The following is a 21,352-nucleotide window of genomic DNA, read 5'->3' on the forward strand; positions in this document are numbered from 1 at the left end:
GAAGAAGCCACATTGAGACTGGTAGGAGGGGTAGAGATGCAGAACAGGCTGGCCCCACACTCACATGTATCAGTTAAAAGTCACGAGGGATATATTAGCTGCAGAGATACCCCCTGAAAAAGAGGGGTCCCAGCCCCACACCAGGCCCCCTAGGCCCAGGTTTCCAGTGCCAAGAAGAGAAGTCCCCCTAACTTTTGGCTGTAAAAACCAGCTCAGATTGTAGCTAAGTGAGATGGAGCACTGCTGGATTCCCAGGCATTCCTCTTAAAGCAGCTGTGCATGGACTTACTTGGACTCACTCACTGAGTTCCAGTACTAGGGCACCAAGGACATACAGGGAGTAACTGAGTTTCTGGCATCAGGGAGAGAGCCGGGGAGAAGCTTCTCCCAGACAGAAGTGCTAGCTAAGGCCATTGTTCCTTTTCTGGGCCCACCCCCCACAAAGCTGGCAGGCAGGTGCCATACTTGCGTCTACATCAACCTGGCTAACACTGCTTGCCCCACCCTGGTGGTTCCCTGAGACCCCACCCCACCCAACTTATGAGCCCACCCAAGTCATTTCCATTGGCTTTTCTTTATTTTTTTATTAGAGATATTTCTTTATTGATTTTCAGAGAGAGAGAGGGAGAGAGACAGAGAGAGATAGAAACATCAATGATGAGAGAGTCATTGATCGGCTGCCTCCTGCATGTCCCCTACTGAGGCTTGAGCCCGCAACCCAGAAATTGAACTGTGAGCTCCTGGACGACAGGTTGATGCTCAACTGCTGAGACACATCAGCCGGGCCCATTGGCTTTTCAATACAAATGGCTTGTCTTGGCTCATGCTTCGGACTTTCTTAAATCTCTCAAAAGAGTAGCATCTGGCCTGGGTGTGCTGCATAGCTCTCAGTAAGTGGCCCCAGGCCTGGCACTAGTGGCAGCCAGCCTTGGTTCACAGCTTGGCCTCTCTTGGGCAACTCAAAGACCAGCACAAGAAGCAGCCATCTGCAGATAGCTTTGCAGCTCATGCTGGGTGGCCTTGGGCAGGGCATAGGTGGTGGCTGACCTTGGCCTGCACCTCCTAGAATGCCCCAGATCCAGCACATCTGCTGGACAGCTTCAGACCGCATAGAAGGACTACCCAACCTCCTCTACCAGGGTCATACTCGAGAGGCAGACTCAGCAGGAACCAGAGGTTTGCTGAAGTAAGTTCTGCTCTGTGGGGTCTGCCCCTGCACAGCTGATCCTCCACGGCAGTTGCAGCCAATCTTTGCAGCCAATCAACCTCGGGGTAAATCCTTCCCATTGAGGTGCTAACAGCAATAGAGGCTCAACTACAACAGAGGGTGTCCATAGGCCACACAAGGAGCTCACCTGGCGTGCCAGCCTGGGTGATCTGGGAGGCTGTGGCACAGGACTCTACAGGACACCTACTACATGAGGCCACTTTACCAAGTCCAGGAGACATAGAAGCTCTACCAAATACATAGAAACAAACACAGGGAAGCAGCCAAAATGAGGAGACAAAGAAACATATCCCCAATTAAAAAACAGAGCAAAACTCTACAAAAGTACTACACAAAATCAAAAAATCTACTAGATGCAGAGTTCAAAACACTGGTTATAGAGATGCTGAATGAACTTAGGGGGAGAGTAGATGAACTTAATAACTTCAACAAAGAGATAAAAAACAAAAATGGAGATCGAAAATATAGAAAAAACAGTCAGAATTGATGCATACACTAATGGAAATGAAGAATACATTACAGGGAATCAACAGTGCAGTAGATGAAGCAGAGGATCAATCAGAGATTTGGAAGATAAGGAAGCAGAAAAAAACAGAGGGTATAGTGGGAATAAATGGTGATAGAAGGAAACGACTCAGGGTGGTGAACACACAATAAAATATAACATTGATGTACACCTGAAACCTGTATTATTTTATTAACCAGTGTCACCCCAATAAATTCAATTAAAAAAACACCAATCAGAACAGCAGGAAAAAAAAGAGAATAAAAAAAATGAGGATTGCCCGGCCGGGTGTGGCTCAGCGGTTAAGCGTCGACCTAGGATCCAGGCGATCAGGGTTCGATTCCCGGTCAGGGCACATGCCCGGGTTTCAGGCTGCAGCCGATCAATTACTCCCTCATCATTGATGTTTCCAGCTCTCTCTCTCCCTCTCCTTTCTTCTCTCTGAAATCAATAAAGATATATTTTTAAAAAAAATTTTAAAAATGAGGATAATATAAGGAGCCTCTGGGACAACTTCAAGCATAGCCACATTTGTAACATGGGAGAAGAGAAAAAGCTAGGAATTGAAAACCTATGAAAAAAATAATGATGGGAAATTTCCCTAATCTGTTGAAGGAAATAGACATATAAGTCCAGGAAGCACAGAGTCCCAAACAAAATGAACCCAAAGAGGCCCACACCAAGACACATCATAATCAAAATCCGAAAGGTTAAAGACAAAGAGAGGCAGCCTTTCCCACCTACTGCATGCCCCTGATACAAAGAGAAGGCCTCTGCTGTGTGTCCTTGATGAGCCCTGGGGCCCTATAGGTCCTTCTTTGTGCTTTGGTTTTCCTTGCCCTTACATTTTACTTTTTGCTTAAGTATTGAAAAATGTTCTGTATTAATAAAGGTCTCATTTCTCCTTCAAAAAAAACACAAAAAACAAAAAAACAGAAAAGAAAAAAAAAAGAAAAGAAAAGAGAGAATCTTGAAAGCAGCAAAAGAAAAGCAGTTAGTTATCTAAAAGGAAGATCCCATAAGAATGACAACTCATTTCTCAACAGAAACCTTGCAGGCCAGAAGGGAGTGGCAAGAAATATTCAAAGTGATGAAAAGCAAGGGTCTACAACCAAGATTACTCTACCCAGCAAAGCTATCATTTAGAACTGAAGGTCAAATAAAGAGCTTCCCAGATCAGAAAATGCTAGAGGAGTTCATCACCATCAAACCAGTATTACATGAAATGTTAAAGGGTCTTCTTTAAGAAAAAGAAAAAGTAAAGATAAAATATATGAATAATAAAGTGGCAATAAATACATATTTATCAACAATTACTTAAAATTTTTTAATATGTTTTTATTGATTTTTAGAGAGAGGAAGGGAGCGGGATAGAGAAATAGAAACATCAGGAGAGAAACATCATCAGTTGGCTGCCTCCTGCATGCCCCCACCGAGGATCAAGCCCACAACCAGGGCATATGCCCTGACTGGGAATCGAACCATGACCTCCTGGTTACTGGGACAATGATCAACCAGTAAGCCACACAGGCCAGGCTATCAACAATTACTTTAAATGCAAATTGATTAAATGTTCCAATCAAAAGACATATGGAGGCTGAATGGATGACAAAATAAGACTGTTACATATGCTGCCTACAAGAGACTCACTTCAGACTGAAAGACACATGCAGACTGAAAGGGATGGAAAAAGATATTTCATGAAAATGGGAACATACAAACAAACAGAAGCTGGGGTAGCAATATTTAGACACAACAGACTTTAAAACAAAAGGTATATAATAGACAAAGAAGGACCCCACAATTCCAACTCTGGGTATTCATCTGAAGAAACTAAAAACACTAAATCAAAAACATCCTTATGTTCACTGCAGCCTTACTTACAATATCCAAGGTATGGAAGCAACCTTAGTGTCTATTAATAGATGAATGGATAAAGAAGAAGTGGTACATATATACAATGGAATATGACAGCCATAGAAAAGAATGAAATCTTGCCATCTGCAACCACATGGATGACCTAGAAGGTATTGTGCTGAGTGAAATATTCAGACAGAGGAAGACAAATTCCACATGATTTCACTTATATGTGGAATTTAAAAAACAAAATAAATGAACAAGCAGAACAGAAACAGACTCATAGATACAGAGAACATTTTGACGGCTGCCAGATGGGAGGGGGGTTGGGGAGATGGGTGAAAAAGGTGAAAGAATTAAGAAGTACAAATTGTTAGCTACGGAATAGTCACGAGGATGTAAAGTAGAGCATATGGAATACAGTCAGTAAAATTGTAATAACTATGTATGCTGTCAGATTGGTATTAAGTTTATTGGAATTATCACTTAGTAAGCTATATGATATCTAATATTGTGCTATACACCTGAAACTAACATAAAATTGTATGCCAATTGTAATAAAAAAATAATTTATTAAAAAAATTCACACAGAAGCTTTTTAGTTTGATGTAGTCCCATATGTTTATTTTTTCCTTTGTTTCTCTTGCCCTAGGAGTTGTATCAGTGAAAAGTCCACTACATGGGATGTCTGTGACTTTACTGCCTATGTTTTCTTCCAGGATTTTTATGGTTTTGTGACTTACATTTAAGTCTTTTATCCATTTTGAGTTTATTTTTGTGTATGGTGAAAGTTGGTGGTCTAGTTTCATTCTTTTGCATGTATCTGTCCAATTTTCCCAGCACCACTTATTGAAGAGACTGTCCTTACTCCATTGGATACTCTTGCCTCCTTTGTCAAATATTAACTGACCATAATGGCGTGGGTCTATTTCTGGGGTGTCTGTTCTGTTCCATTGATCTATATGCCTGCTGTTGTACCAATACCAGGCCATTTTTATTACAGTGGCTTTGTAATACAGTTTGAAGTCTGGTAATGTGATCCCTCCCATTTGCCAAGGATGAATCTGATAAGGGGCTAATTTCCAAAGTGTACAAAGAACTCATAGCACTCAGCAAGAGGAAGACAAACAACCCAATTAAGAAATGGGCAAAGGACTTAAATAGACACTTCTTCAAAGAGGACATACGGATCGCCAAAAGACACATGAGAAAATGCTCAACGTCGATAATCATCAGAGAGATGCAAATTAAAACCACAATGAAGTATCACTTCACACCTGTCAGAATGGCTGCCATCAACAAATCAACAAACGACATGTGCTGGGGAGGGTGTGGAGAAAGGGGAACCCTAGTACACTGCTGGTGGGAATGCAGACTGGTGCAGCCACTATGGAAAACAGTATGGAGGTTCCTCAAAAAATTAAAAATGGAGCTGCCGTTTGACCCAGTGATTCCACTCCTAGGAATGTATCCTAAGAATCCTGAAACATTCATCAGAAAGGATCTATGTACCCCGATGTTCATAGCAGCACAGTTTACAATAGCTAAGATCTGGAAACAGCCCAAGTGCCCATCAGTAGATGAGTGGATTAAAAAGCTGTGGGACATTTACACCATGGAGTACTATGCAGCTATAAAGAAGAAGGATCTCGTACCCTTTGGGACAGTATGGATGGACCTGGAGAATATTATGCTAAGTGAAATAAGCCAGGCAGCGAAAGACAAATATCACATGATCTCGCTTATAGGTGGAATCTAAAGAACTGAATAAACTGATGAGCAGAATAGATTCAATGACATGGAAGCATAGATGAGATTGATGAATGTCAGAGGGATGGAGGAGGGCAGGTGGGTGGAGGGGGAGAGAGTAACCAAAGAATTTATATGCATATATGCACAACCCAAGGACACGGACAATGGTGGAGAGAGGGACTGGGGAGGGGGAAGGAACGAGGGGAATGGGTCATTGGGGAGAAAAAGGGACATCTGTAATATTTTAAACAAAAATAAAATTTAAAAAAATTTCACACATGTGCTCTGCAGATTTTCAGAAGAAGAAATAATAAAGTGCTTGTGATAGCAAAAAATAAATAAGTTATAAGTGAGTACACACAAAAGTAAAATGAATGTTAGAGATAAAAACACTAACAAAAGTGAAGAGTGCCATTGAGAGGCTCATTATCACACTGGATATGGCTGAGGAAAGAATCTCTGAGCTTGGGGATATGACAATAGAGACTTCCAAAACTGAAAAGCAAAGAGAAAAATGAGACTTAAAAAAAGAATAGAATATCCAAGGACTGTGGGACAACTACAATAGGTATAATATATGCATAATGAGAATATCAGAATGAGAAGAAAGATAGAAAGGAACAGAAGCAATATGTGAAGCAATGATTTTTGAGAATTTCCGCAAATTAATGTTGGACACCAAACCACAAATTTAGGAACACTAAACAGAATAAATACTCCCCAAACTATTCCTAGGCATATCATATACAAACTTCAGAAAATTAAAGATAAAGAAAATATCTTGAAAGAAACCACAGGAAAAAACAGCTTACTTAAAGAGGAGCAAAGAAAAAAATTATATCCAACTTCTCTTCAAAACCATGCAAGCAAGAAGAGAGTGGAATGAAATATTTAAAGTGTTAAGAGGAAAAAAATCAACCAAGCTAGAATTCTGTACCCTGTGGAATTACCCTTCAGTGGTGAAGGAGAAATGAAGACTTCTTCAGACAAATGAAAATTGAAGGAATTTGTTGCTAGTAGACCTGCCTTGAAAGAAATATTAAAGTAAATTCTTCAGAGAGATAGAAATTAATATAGGTCAGGAACTCGAATCTACAGAAAGAAAAGAAGAGCACTGGAGAGTAAAGAAGTGAAAAGAACCTCCATTGTAGAAAATACACCAAACAACCAAGTAGACTGAATGACTTAGCCAGTTGATGTTAGCCAGGATCAGTTGCTGGCACTGCAATGCCACCAAAATGACCCCATAAATGGAGTAGCCATGGCGGAGGCGATGCATGGACCCAACATCATAAACTCACCAAGACTGATCTAGCAACTGCTGCTGGGAACATTCAATTTGCCAGCAAAAGAGACCAGCAATCAGCCTTTGATACATCACCATTCCTTAAGGAAACCATTTAGACACCTGGTGAGCCTCAGTAAGCCCAAACTCTCCCCAATAAACTTACTGCACACACACACACACATACACACACACACATATTCATTTTAAGACATTTTTGTGCTTAAAACCTTATCAAATTATCCAAGGAAGCACAGAGGTTGTCATTACTTGAACAATGTTGATTGGAAACATTTTTTTAATCTCCTTTGCTTTCAGACAATTCACTGATAGCTATAAATTTGTAGAAATGCTGCCACCGAAGAGCAGCAGAGGTGGTTAGCAGAATACTGCTTAGAATTACTGAAAACGTAAAATGCACCAAGGCGCTTTACAATGAAAGGGTAGCTGTGAGGCCATAAGACCTCTTTCGTGAGGCACATGGTCACCCTCCACCCACCCAAACCATGAAACACTGTGGTGAAGGTGGGAAAATGCCTCCGGGTGCACATCAGGGTGAAACCGAGTAGGTCCCCAAGTTTGTGATCCAGTTTTGATGAGGGGTGCAGCCCAGAGACATATGCTTGAACTATTCTAGTGAAAAACAAAAATACATCAGATTGCAGACAGAGCAGACCCTCCTACCCAGGAGTCACACCCAACACGAACTGCACCAAATGGCCGAAAAGAAAGGGGTGGACGCAGACAGCTGCTCACAGGAGGCTCTGTGAGCCCCAGATGCTGTTGATGTCAAAACCAAGGCAGAAAGGATTAGTTGAGGAAACCAGGGAGATTTCTTCTTATGAAAACAGAAGGGGTTGGGTGAGCCTTAAAATGGTGAGCCTACACCTAACAGTTAGCATCCATTCACATAACGTAAAGATTGTTGGAAGCACAAGGAGAAACTGACCAGCGTACAGTCACAGAGGGAAGACCTTACCACCCTTCAAGGGACCTAGCAGCAGATGGGCTGAAAACACTCCTTGAATCTGTGTAGTGTTTTGAGCAGACCTCTCTGAGAGAGACCAAATGAGTGGGGCAAAGGTGAGGCTGACTTAATTCTTGGCTCCCTCCCCTCCCACAGAGCCCTGCATTTCACTCTATTCCAGGGTTTCCAGGGCGTCCGAGAAAGCACGTAGCAGGAGCAGCTCTGCCAACCCAAGGCCATGACAAATGACTTTCTGTACTGGCTGAGGGCCAGAGGCCAGAGTACTGATAAGAAAGTTCTTCCAGTAAAAGGAGTTGATTTACGGAGGAAGGAATGGGAGTCTGCATTTTCCAGAGGGCACAAGCATGCTGCAGGAGCAGGTTGTCAGAGGCACATTTCATTCACTCCTGCTACACTGCCACCTCTACTTTAAGTCACATCCATGGCTATATGGGGGATCCCTGCTGACCAGTTGCCAGTGGAGGAAAAAGCCTGAGCATATGCAGATGCAAGCCAAAAACTGACCGCTGTGAATCCCGCAAGGGGTTTGGCCATTGCTGTTGATTGTCCACTTTGTTTAAAAAGAGAAATGGCCCAAAGTTCAAATATTTACAGCCTAATGGACACCAGCAAATGGCTTGACTATCTGGTCAGGAGCTTAAAAGGAAAAAGATTGAAATATTAGGGAGAAAAATGTCTCCAATAGAGGTTTATGTGTGAATGGACTCAAAATAGAAAAATCATGTCTTATGTTAATATCATCAGGGAGCATCTACCATAGAAAAAGCACAAAACAATAATGTGGACAAAATTATTAGCAGTCAACATCAGGCAGCCTCTATATGGGCCATCCCAGTGCTAGCAAGATATGAGCTAAGTGTTTATGGTGACAGGGAGAGAATTTATGCATGGACACAAAAGCTTGGATTCCTACTGACTAAGGCATATCTAGCTAGTGTTGCCCCCAGAAGTCCAACCTGTCAGCAACAGAAACCAATGCTGAGTTCCCAGTATGGTACTGTCTGTCTATCATGGAGATCAGCCAGCAAGTTGACTGCATTGGACCCCTTCCATCTTAGAAGGGATAGCACTTCATTCTGATTAGAAGAGACATGTATTCCAGGTATATATTAGCCTTTCCTGCCTGCAGGGCCTCAGCCAGCACCACTACCTGAGGGCTTACAGAGGGTTTGAGTCACTGATGTGGGATCCCATATAATACATATCATGTCAGACCAAAGGACCCACTGTACAGCAAAGGATGTGCTAGAGTGGGCACATGACCATGGTGTCCATTGGCTTTATCACATGCTCCCTCATCCAGAAGCTTCCACACAGAGCAGTGAAATGACCTCTTAAAGCACAGCTAAAGATCCAGTTTGTGCAAGGCTCTGTGAGGATGGAGGCCTATCTCATTAATTCAAAGATGGTTGTGTCCCCAATAAAAAGGACACATGGGTTTAGGAACCAAAGAGTGGCAGCAAAATAGGCTCTACTTACCATCATTCCCCATGACCCACCTGAGGAGTCTGTGTTGCCCTTCCCTGCAGCCCTGGGTTCGACAGCAGAAACACAAGAGTCTCATTGAATGAGAAGGTAGGGGTGCTGCCTGGGCACCTGGGGTTACTCTTAAGTACCAAAGGAGCAGCAGGCCAGATTTGGAGCCCCAGGGGCGTGATAATGAGGCAAGGAGTTCTGTCACATGGGAGCAGGCAAGAATGTGATACACCCAAGGGCAGCCGTACCACTTGAGGGGCATGGTGCAATGGCAGCTGGGGCCTGGAGAAACTGCCCCTGATACATGTGAGGATGTGGAGGGTGAGTGAGTGGGGGCTATGATGGAGACAGGGATGGGATGGCCAGGAAAAGCTTGAACCCTAGCCACTTGTGGGGAGGAGGTTGCTGAAAGACAGCCTTCAGCTGAGGGCTCTTCATAGGGCTGTCTGACCCAGGGTCAGAAGCCGAGGACCCCTCACTTTCCCACAGCAGCCCACAGGCTCTTCCCAGGGCAGGCCATGCCCCCTTCCCAGGACAACTAGCCCTTAATGACTAATTGCTATTGAAATATAAAGGCCAGGCTGTGTTGAACCAAGTTGGGACAACTCAGACAGGTCATTCCAGCTCCAGAGCTCCCTGTAGGGTCCACGTGCACTGCAGCCCAGCTTCTCTCTCTGCCCTGCCCCCTGCTTCTTCCCTGTCCTTCCCTTCCCCAGTTCTGGGCCTCAGAGCACTCCAAAGAAACTTCCTGCACTTTAATCTCCATATCACAATATGTTTCTGGGGACACAACCAGTGATATTAATTCATACTTAAATGTGCTCTAATTTTATCCATCTTAAAAAATTTCCATGTCACTAGCCTTGGCATAGACCTGCGTGGTCTTCAGTCATTAACATTATTTGATGTCTATATCATTGCATGCACTCCTCCCTTCAGTCCCTTTGTCCCATCTCCTGGCCACTTTGAGACTTATATCCTTCCAAACTTAGCAATTCATCCCTACTTTGTTCTTTTTCCACTGTTTCTAGTTTGTCTCCTAGGTTCTGCTGAGTCTATCCTACCCAGTTTCTCCAAAGTTTCCATTGGTTCCTAACAAGACTCAGATCCATGTCCAAAGATAGATATTTTGACATACACTAGCACAGTTTAATATTTCTGACTAAAATTAAAATATAAAACACAAAGAAAGTGTTTACTTGAGCAAGAGCTTGGAAAAGCAGAGAGGGAGCAGGATCAAGAGCGCATAGGAACATGCTTTACTCCCTCTGAGGGAAGAGTGAAAAACAGAAGCTCGATGAAGAAGTAAGGTTGTGAGACAAACAGGAGGCCGAGGCCTAGGTTCAGAGTAGGACCCTCCATTCGAAGGGCCATACTAGACATTCCTAAGAGCATCAGCACCATCCAGGTGTGAGGTTAAGCTCAGAGTGAGCCTACACAGGACCATATAGCTCCCCAGCCTGAGACCTTTTCCATTAGAGTGAATATTTTTCACTGGAAGGAAAACACGTGATTTATGTGCCTGTCTCAGTTTCAGGGTAATCTGCACAGTAAGTGATCAAATGTTCCAGAATTCACAGGTTTTACTCCTTCCTAACTTTTGTGGGTTTTTTGTTTGTGTATTTCCCTTGGGATTTGACATATAAATCTTGCCAAATATATTTGGCAACAATGTCCTTGACAGGAACTGTTCTTTCACATTTTACCTAAAACTAATCAGAAAATCTATTATATTTCCTGACCCTTGCTTAGAAGAAGTTGAGCAGCTGCAGGAACAGATAATATAAAACTGAATTTCCCCAGATGTTTATTTCAAACCTTGGCAGAGGTTGTCAGGATGTATCCAGAGTCAGCTGATCCTGTTAATCAGTATCAAAATAATCTAGACTATAAAATGGTATCATCAAAATAAAAATTCTATCAACTTTTTCTTGGTAAATACATGTGACTGCCTGCACAACAACAGAAAGCTAGATAACAAATAAATCATTTTCTCCATTCAATTCAATTTTACATTCTGACTATTATTCACTATGCCACATGTTAAATGGAAGCTACAAAACAAAGCACAATGAATGAAGTACAATTATCTCAGTATTAATTTTTAACAAGACCAACATTAATGGATACATGGCTAAATGTTCAGTTAGATACCAGGCTACTGGCCATCTGAGCCTCTACTTCTGGGTCATTAACACTGCACAACTTCCGGCTATCTAAACTATAGAAAGAACTTATATCCCTTCCTCATACCAGAGACATACAGTGAGATACCACTACACAGTGATTAAATGATGAAAATGAAATACTGGCAACATCAAATGTTGTCCAGGATGTGTCGAAACTGGCACTTTCATGTGTTGTTGTTGGGAGCATAAAATGGTACAACCACTCCAGAAATCTGTTGGCAGTCTCTTATATAAAGCTACATATGCATTTACCATATGATCCAGCAATTTCACTCCTAGATATTTAACTAAAATAAATGAAAAGAGATGTCCACACAAAAACTTATATAGCAATGTTCATAGCAGGTTTATTTGTATTAGTCCCCAAGCCAGAGACACTCCAAAGGTCCATGTGACAGTGAATGGATATACAAATTATGATATATTCCCATAATGGAGCATTAATCAGCAATATAAAGGATAGAACTAATTCATGCAACAACCTGGATGAATTTCCAAATCATGATGCTGAAGATAAAAAGCCAGACACTGAAGAATGCATACTATGATTCTACTGATATAAAAGTCTTGAAAAGTAAAAAATGAGTCTGATTCCAGAAAGCAGCTTGTTGCCAGAGGCCTGGTCATGGTAGGGAGACTCAATTAAAAGTTGCAGAGTAATTGATGTAAATGTTCTGTATTTTGATTAGGGTGGTGGTTATGTAGTTTGTATGAATTTGTGAAAACTTACAAAACTGCACATTTAAAATCTATGCATTTCATTCTATGTAAATTATACTTGGGGTAGGCAAAATTTTGTCCCTCATGCCCTTTGCCCTTTGGTGTTATGCCCATGAATATGTTACATGGCAAAAAAACCACACACACACCTTTGCAGGTGGAATTATGGTTGCTAATTAGCTGATCTTGAAAGGGGAGATTATCTGAGTGGGCCCAATGTAATCACGAAGGTTCTTAAGAGTAGAAGAGGGAGGCAGAAAAGAAAGTCAGAGAGGTGTAGTGGAAATTTAAGTGAGACAGATTCAAAGTATGAGAAAGAATTGATGCACTCATGCTAGTTTGAAGATGGAGGGAGCTACATGGAAATTGAAGGAAGGAATTGAATTCTAAATAAGCCTGGAAGTGGACTTTCCCCAGAGCCTCCAGTGAAGAACACAGCCCTGTCAATACCTTGATTTTGGCCTTGTATGACCCTGAGCAGTGTACCCACCTGGACTTCCGATCCACTGAGACTGTGAGATAATAAATGAGTTTTCTTGCAAACTTCTAAGTTTGAGGTAATTTGTTACACAGCAATAGGAAACCAATAGAATACTCAAAATTGAGCTAAATATTAAAAATAACTTGACAAGCAAACAAAAAAATTCAATTAAGAATAATGCTCCTAGCCCGGCCGGGCATGGCTCAGTGGTTAAGCACCAACCTAGGATCCAGGAGATCGAGGTTCGATTCCCCGTCAGGGCACATGCCCGGGTTTCGGGCTCAATCCCTGGTGGGGGCCATGCAGGCGGCAGCCGATCAATGACTCTCTCATCACTGATGTTTCTATCTCTCTCTCCCTCTCCCTTCCTTTCTCAGAAATCAATAAAATGTATATTTAAAAAATAATAATAATGCTCCTAACTGAAATCAAAGAGGATATTACAAACCATACTGAAAACAATGAAAAGTAAACTCTTCATACTATAGCCTATGGCATATGGAAAAGTTGTTCTCAGAGAAAAATATGTAGCATTAAGAGCCTTCACTATTAAAAAAGGACAAAAAAGAAAAAATATATCACTTTTCCTAAGGTATTAAAAAAAATACAGCACAATAAACCAAAAGAAACTAAGAAGAGACCATTGATAAGGATAAAAATTTTTAAATGAATTAAATATTAAAAAATAACTAGGAAGCTCTGGCCAGGTGGCTCAGCTGCTTGGAGTGTCACCCTGTAGGCCAGAAGGTTGCAGGTTCCATCCCCGGTTGGGGCTCATGCGTACTGGAGGCAACCAATCGATGTTACTCTCTGACATCGATGTGTTTTTTTCTCTCTCCCTTCTCTTTCTAAATATCAATTAAAAAAAAACATATCCTCCAGTGAGGATCAAAAAAATAATAGTAAGTAGGAAGAACAAAGAAACTCAAGAGCTCATTTTTTTTTAAAAGACCACCATCAACAACAAAACAGACAAATTCCTGGCAAACCTGTTCATCAACTCAAGATAAATAGCAAAGAAAGAATGAGGCACATAACTACAGATAACGTGGAGTAAAAGGATCATGAGAGAGTGCTATTTGCAACACGGTGGCAAGAGAGTTGAAAAATAAGGAAATGATTTCCTGGAAAGGTATAAAGTTATTAAAGCTCCCTCAAAAAAGGTTGAAATTTGATTTGACTAATTATCATAAAACAGCCTGAAGAGATGATTAAAGATAATACAAAAGTCACTTGGACCAAATGAATTCATAACTGAGTCTTATCTAATTTTTAAACAATAAATAATTCTATTCCAAGCAATAGAAAAAGATGGAGCACTCATCAATTTATTTGATAATGCCAATAAAACTTTAATACCAAAATCTAGTAAGAATAGTAAAAAACAAAGCTATAAATCAATTCCACATAATAAAGGGACACCATATCTAAAGAAATATTAGTACATAGATCCCAGCAATAATAAAATTATATGAACATTAGATTGTACTCCAAGAACGTAAGTGTATTCAGTGTCAGGAAATCTATTACCAATATATTTGTCCATCAACATATTAAAGAGTATAAAATTCATATGATGCTGAAAAGTCATTTCCAATAAAAATTGTATGGCAAATGGGAATAGAAGTAACAAAGACTATCAAAAACAAACAGGAAATGCCATTCGAAAAAGCAAAATATTAAGACTATTTCAAGTAAAATCACAGTGTAGACAGGAATGCTCACTTTCACCACTATTACTTAACATTTTATTGTATTTTCTAAAAAATTCAATAAAATAAGAAAAAATAATTGGCTATAAACACTGGAAAAGAGCTAAAATCTATCTCATTTTGCTCATTTTGGATATGATTCAACACCCATTGAGACTCTAGAGTAAAATTACCAGAATTATTAAGAGAATTCAGTAAGGTAGCTAGATTCGAGATGAATATGCACAGACATATAGCTTTTCTCTATTCTGATACTAAATATCAAGAAATGGAAGTAGGAGAAAACTATTTATTAACAATAGCAACATATTTATAAAATGCATAGTGATAAATGTAAAAACAAATCATTTGCATTTATTATGTCATTAAACTTAATGGATAAACTTAATGAAATTCAAATTAGAATCATAACAGGACTTAGCTCTATTTTATTGGAAGCTATTTTAACATTTTTACACAGAAGAATAAAATTCTTAAGAAATGCTAAAAATAAGTACTAAAAGAACAGCAATGATTGATTTCACTTACCAGATATCAGAAGATATTATAGACCTACTGTAACCAAATCAATATGGTATTGACATAACAAGATAAAGTCAGGTCAGTGAAATAGCATAATGAATTCAGAAATAGGTACTAATATATATGAGAGTTTTATATGATGAATATGTCTGTTCAAATCAATGGTAAAAGGTGCATTATTTGATAAATGGTGCCATTGCCAAAGACTACTGATCTGGATAGAAATAAACCTAGACAGATCCCACTTCCATACCATATACAAAAATAATTAGCAGATGAATTGAAGCCATAAATGTAAAAAGCAAAACAGTAAATTTTTACAAGAAAAACTGAAAGAATACACATACAGTCTTGACGTACAGAGAACAGTTTTAGCCAACACTGGCAATTCTGAAGCTATGAAAGAAAAGATAGATATATTTGATGATAAAAATTAAAAATATTTTTGGTAAAAGTTTTAAACAAAGTCAACAAAGAGTTAACACTTTTAATAATGAAAGGGTTCTCATAATTAACAAAAATGAAAAAGCCCAAAGAAAAGTGAGCGAAATGTATGAATAATCGAATCTCAAAGTAGAAATGCAGGAGCCAACAAGCATTTGACAAAAGATGCTCAACCTCAGCAGAAACGAAAGGAACGTGGGCAAATGGGGGGGCATCAGTAATGCTGTCAACAATAAAAAGTAAATTTTAAAACAGAAGTAAAAGGAACACAAAGTAATGATGCAGTATCACTCTATACCGACTAGATTGGCAAATATTAAAAAAAGCAGGATAAAACTTATTGCTGATGTGAATGTAGGGAGAAGGCCATTCCTATACACTGATGGTAGAAATGTTTCAGAGTTCTGGCCTTTTTGGGAATTAAAAAGGAAGTATTACCCTCATTCCATCAATATAACTCTTGAGAATCTGTCCTGTAGGAATAAAAGCACCACTATGTAATAAGATAGGCTATACTGGCCAAAAAACTGGAATAATATGTAATCTTATATGGCCACTAAAAGGAATAAATTGAAGCTATACCAAATGACTCGCACAGAATTCTACTAAGTGATAATGAGGAAGAAAAGTGTTGTGATATCCCACTTTTGTAAAAAACAAAACAAAAAACCCCCACCAATGACTAAGAAAAGCCTTTATTTGCATATATATGTATATATGTATATGTGTGTGTTCATGAATATATATTATTATACTAGGTTTACCTAGTTGAGGATAAGCAAGAAGGGAGCTAATGTAGAAGGAGGGTGGGGAGCCAAACAGAAAGAACAAAAATGACTATAAAGTATGTATGACATGATCACATTTAATATTTACATTGCCATTATATAAGTATTGAGTTTAAATCTTTATAATACATATTTACAGAAAACAAAACAAAATTTAAAATAACTGATTTCAGCAGTCAACTTAATAAGCAAAAAATAGATCAACAAAATGAACCAAAGGAAATTAGGAAGAAGGAATGAAACAATAAAAGTAAAAGCAGAAATTGATAGGACCAAAAGATGGTTCCTGACAAGACCAGTAAAGAACTGAGAAAATTCCTGGAAATAGCATTTTTAAGAGAGGGAAAGAGAATACACACAATATACGAATAAAAAAGGAGATACAGCTATAGACACAGGATAGTTTAACAATATCACAAGACTATTATGTAACTTGATACCAATACATTATCAAATGCAGGGATAATTGCTTTCCAGGAAAATATATATAACCAAATATGACTGAAGAAGAGGTAGAAAAATCTGAATAAATCGATGAACGTAGACAATATTGAAAAGGTTATTTAATACTACTTTCCCAAAATGCACCAGAACCCCCAAAAGATGAAAAGCTTCTGAACTCACGGCTAACGCTATCCTTACACCAAAACTGGGCAAAGAGATAAAAACCACACCACACGCACACACAACAGAACCGGAGACTAAACTTGTGTGTAATATTGATGGGCTCTCATTGCTCTGCTTCTCTTTATGGAAGCTATGTTCTCTCATGGTCCTTGCTTCTTGGCCCTCCCTCTATCCTCTAGTTTCCAGAGTGGCAGCATGTGACAATAAGATTCAATGGACAAAACAAAACAAAATACCAACGAATAGGTCAGATCTATGAAAAGAATTCGCCTTATTTCAGGGCTTATCTAGCATCGCAGCCATTCTAACCTGATATCTGCACCTTCCTCCAACCAATCACATCCCCACAATCCTAGTTGGACCCTATAGAATATGCCTTTACCTTGTATCCACGTGGAGCTCATTGAGCAGTTCACTTTGCATGTAGTCCCAGGACAGTTCAACTGCGGCCAGGTAGTATCTTCTGGTGGCACTAAAGCTGACCGGCAAAAGGCACAGAAAGAAGCAGGTGGAGAGCTCTATTTGCATGGCTCTTACGGCTAGGAAATGTTCAACTGGAGAAACGAAAGATTAATTCTTCTCTAAAATACCTTTGGCTCCGAAGAAGAAAAAGGTAAATTTTCTATGATTTAGTGAAGTCCCCAAATTTTTGCAGAGAATTTTAGGGAACTTTACCTGCTGGATGTGACAGCAGCAGCACTAAGCAGTAAGAGATACAATTGCTTCCTTTTTAGCCCTGTGAAGCAACCACAGGAAGAACTAAATAGGAAAAGGGAGGCTGAGCTAAAGCTTAACCCATTCACCTCTGAGAGGTGGCACAGCATTCGTTTGTCCAGCATTCGGGGTACAAGAACACCGCTTTAACCAGAACCTTTAAGGAAAGGAAGAGAGGGAGGAGGAGGTCCGGGTGCAGAGGAGCTTTAATTTGTACTCATTTTCCTAGCCTACACCAACCCTCTTCCTTAGTAGCCACAGCAGATTCTGGAATCCACTTGCATAAGCAAGGGTAACCAGTATCGGGCTAGCCGGTTTGCTCAGTGGTTAGAGCATCCGCCTGCGGCCTGAAGGGTCCCAGGTTCAATTCCAGCCAAGGGCACGTACCTCAGTTGCAGGCTCCATCCCCAGGCCCTGGTCGGGGCGTGTGCAGGAGGCAATCAGTCGATGTGTCTCTCTCAGGTCAATGTTTCTCTCTCTCTCCCTTCCACTCTCTCTGAAAAAGCAATGGAAAAAATATCCTCAGGTGAGGATTAAAAACAAAAGAGTAACCAGTATCCTAATAGCTTCCCTACTTCTATCCTCGCCCCTCACACAGCCACCACTAAATGACTTTTTAAAACTATAAAGCAGATCATGTCGCTCCTTTCCTCAGAGCCCTCCACTGGCTTCTGACCTCAGAGTAAGATCCTACATCTCTACCAGGGCTTAGAGCTTCTGCCATGAACTGCATGTTCCTTCTTCGGAACTCCGTGGTCTCATCTCACTCTGGCTACTGGCTGCCTTGCTCTTTTTTAAAATACAAAGCAAACTCTTGTGCCTAGAACGTAGCACTCGCTATTTCCTCTCCCTGAAACACCTTTCCCCCAGATCTCCACACATTTCCACTTCCACATCTCCTTCAAGTCTTGGCTCAAATCTTGCCTTCCCAATGAGCTCAAATATGGACCACATTTACATGGTAAGCCCTCTACTTACATCGGCACTATCGATATCCTTCCTGACTCCATTTTTATACATAGCACTCATAACCACCCGGAATTTACGTACTCTATTTATTTATCTTGCATTGTTGTTACTTGCTTCTTAAGGTTGTTTGCATTTGGCCCAGGTATAGGATACTATATCTCCTTACATCAGAAATTAGCCATACTTAGTTCAAGTAGAGACCCTACTCAGGTTAATGTATATTAGAGGGAGTGACGGCCTCCCCAAGGGCCTCAAAGTATAGGAGATGAAAAGAAACTTGAGCAGGGTTGCAATAAGAAATGTTATCACCGAGAGTCCAGTTCTGCATGGGTAAGAATGTGTTTGGCAGCAATTGGTGAGATGTTGTCCAGCTTGGAAACAAGCTGAAAGAAGGCCCCTTGATAAAAATTTGCTGTACCTCTCTCTGCCAGGCACCAGGATGCAGAGGTATAGCTGGCATGTACCACATGCCAGGAAATGTCTTAAGCGCTTTCTAATGCAGCTGTTATTCTTTCTTCATTATACAGGTGATGAAACTAAAGCATAGAGAGGTTAGGCAACTTGGCCATGGTCACACAGTTTGTAAGTGATAGCATTCAAACCCATGTAATCTGGTTCCAGAAGTCATGCTCCTAACCCTTGTCCTTTGGAGATGAATAAAATCCGATTCCTGCATTCTAGGAGATATAGTCCAATGGGGGAGACAGAAAGGTAGCCTGATAGCTATAATACAGGGTGATACATTCTCTGCCAGGTGCTTTACACGTGATCTGATTTAATCCTCACAATGAGACTGCAAAAAGAGTAGCACAGATGAAGGATCTGAGGTGCAGAGAGGATAAATGGTTTGCCTAAGGCTATGCAACTACCCATTTGTCCTAGCCAGACACTGTCCTAGGCACTGGTTGCACAGTTGTGATAAATAAAAACAACTGAGAGACAATAAGCAGTACTTATAATACATGAGTATCCTATACACTGTGTCAGAAGGTAAAATAAATGTGCACAAAAGGAAAGTCAAGTCAACCCTTTGTATCAGTGGATTCTGCCTCCTGGGATTGGGGATCTTCAGATGTGGAGGGCCAATGGTAATCATTGTTCTACACCATTTTACATAAAATAATTGAGCATCTAGGGATTTGGGTAAATGTGGGGGTCCTGGAACCAACCTCCCGTGGATACCAAGGGATGACTGAAAGCAGGGGAAGGGGGAGAAGGGTGTACCAGGTTGCAATTTTAAATGAGGATGGGTCCTGGAAAGTCTCACTGAGGTTACATTTCAGCAAAGGGGTATGGCTTCTACACTGAGGGCAATGGGGAGCCATGACAAGGTTCTGAGTAGATGAGGGACATGATCACAATTACCTTTTATTTTTATTTTTTTATTGAATTTATTGGGGTGACATTGGTTAATAAAATTATATAGATTTCAAGTGTATATCATCTATATATTGTATTGTGCGTTCACCATCCAAAGTTAAGTCTCCTGTTACCACTTATCCCCCCTTTATTCTCTTCTACCTCCCCCTGAGACAGGCTAGTGAGCCAGGACAAGAGGAATAGAGAAACTGAGACAGTTAAACAAGCAGTTTGCAACCACATAGTAAGTCTTATCTTCCCTAAACCAAGGGCACTTAAGAGTAAATGGTTTACACTACTCCCCAACCAGAGGGTAAATAGCTTAAATCACCCTACTCAGGCAGACAGATAACAGAAATCCAATTAGTGACACTTGCCAGCCACACCCAAGGACAGATGAAGTTGAGAGAATTTCATTTGGCATATCAGCCTTTCTAAACCCTCAAAACAAAGGTCCCAGTGTGCTCTCACTGGGCGCTTTTCCCCTCCCTCTTCCCTTCTTCCTCCCCCCACAGGCAAGCATCTCCTAAACTCTAAGGGACCTCAGGAGGTTTGCATCCAGGGCAGCAATGGGCAGCAGTGGGCAGCAGCAGTTCATCCTGGCCAAACCTTCTGAACTTGTCAGCAGTTCATCCTGGCCAAACCTTCTGAACTTGTCCCCAAGGCCTCCTTTTCTCTGACTTCTTAGTGAGCCAAAGCAGCCCAACCTAGACTCATTTCCCCACTTAGTACCTCACCTGTTATCCTAGGCCCTTCCTTGTTTCACTGTCCCCAGCTTTAGTAAACATGTGGTGAATTTTTTCCTGCAGGAAGTGAAGAACCCACACACTACTGTCTGGCCCTAAGCAGACCCCTTATGGCCAGGTCCCTTTCCAGTAACCGCCCCCCCTCCCCCCCCTTTCCCTCTGGTAATCACCCTACTGTGCGTTTTTTTTCTTAATCTTTTCACCTTTTTCACCGCAATTACCTTTTAGACTGATCTTTCTGTGGTGGTGGAGAAAATAGACTTTAGGGGGACAAAGGTAGGAGTAGGTTAACCTGTTAACTGGAGTGAGACATGGTAATTACCTGGGCTAAGGCGGTAGCACTGGAAGAGTGAGAAATGGCTGGATTTACTGTGAAGGTAAGTTTATGGGGGTTGCTGGATTTGTGGGGTTTGAGAGGAGTTCGGAATAACACCAACGTTTTTGGAAGAGTGAAGTTGCCATTAACTGAGATGGAGTGACAGCAAGAGTAGTAGTTTAGGGGTGAGGTGGAGGGGGATGTGCCCAGGCACAAAGTTAAAAGGCTCCGTAGGCATTGAAGGCAAAGAAGCTCTTTTCTTTCGGAGCGCTTCTTATTGTGATTATTTAAATGTTTTTTAAATGTCCGTCTTCCTGCACTAAAACAGCGCCGGGCACTTAGCAGACACTGATAAATATTTGCTCAATGTTTGTTTAAACAAACAGGACAAGCCTGTTTTCTTTACTTTTAGTAAAGTAATAGGTAAAATAGTCCTTACTAGGGAAAGGCCTGGTCACGATCACACCCATGGAACTCCCTACTAGGTAAGCATCAAGCTTACCAAAGTACTACCGAGAAACTCCGCCGGGAGAGGCTTTCTGCGCATGCGCCTCTCTGCTGCTGGGCGGGGCCTCGGGGCCAGTGACGGCGCACCCTGAGCCTTGTGACGCAATTGCGCGCGCGCGGGGGGCGGGGGTAGGGAGTGACCGGCAGGAGCCCAGCCCGCCCTCTTC

General features: G+C 41.0%; 1 protein-coding gene across 3 annotated transcripts in view; it reads right to left on the reverse strand.

Moving 5' to 3' along the window:
* The window catches only part of F8 (coagulation factor VIII), a 156,844-nt gene extending 139,687 nt beyond the window's left edge, over positions 1 to 17,157 (reverse strand). For all 3 annotated transcript variants that reach the window (XM_087813524.1, XM_016216918.2, XM_016216917.2), the window contains exon 1: positions 16,957 to 17,157. In XM_087813524.1, the coding sequence (XP_087669650.1) occupies positions 16,957 to 17,102 (146 nt within the window). In that variant the 5' untranslated portion in view covers positions 17,103 to 17,157. The remainder of the gene's footprint in view (positions 1 to 16,956) is intronic.
* Between the last annotated feature and the right edge of the window lie 4,195 nt (positions 17,158 to 21,352).

Source organism: Miniopterus natalensis, chromosome X (assembly GCF_054644295.1).
Source record: "Miniopterus natalensis isolate mMinNat1 chromosome X, mMinNat1.hap1, whole genome shotgun sequence".
Lineage (NCBI taxonomy): Eukaryota > Metazoa > Chordata > Mammalia > Chiroptera > Miniopteridae > Miniopterus > Miniopterus natalensis.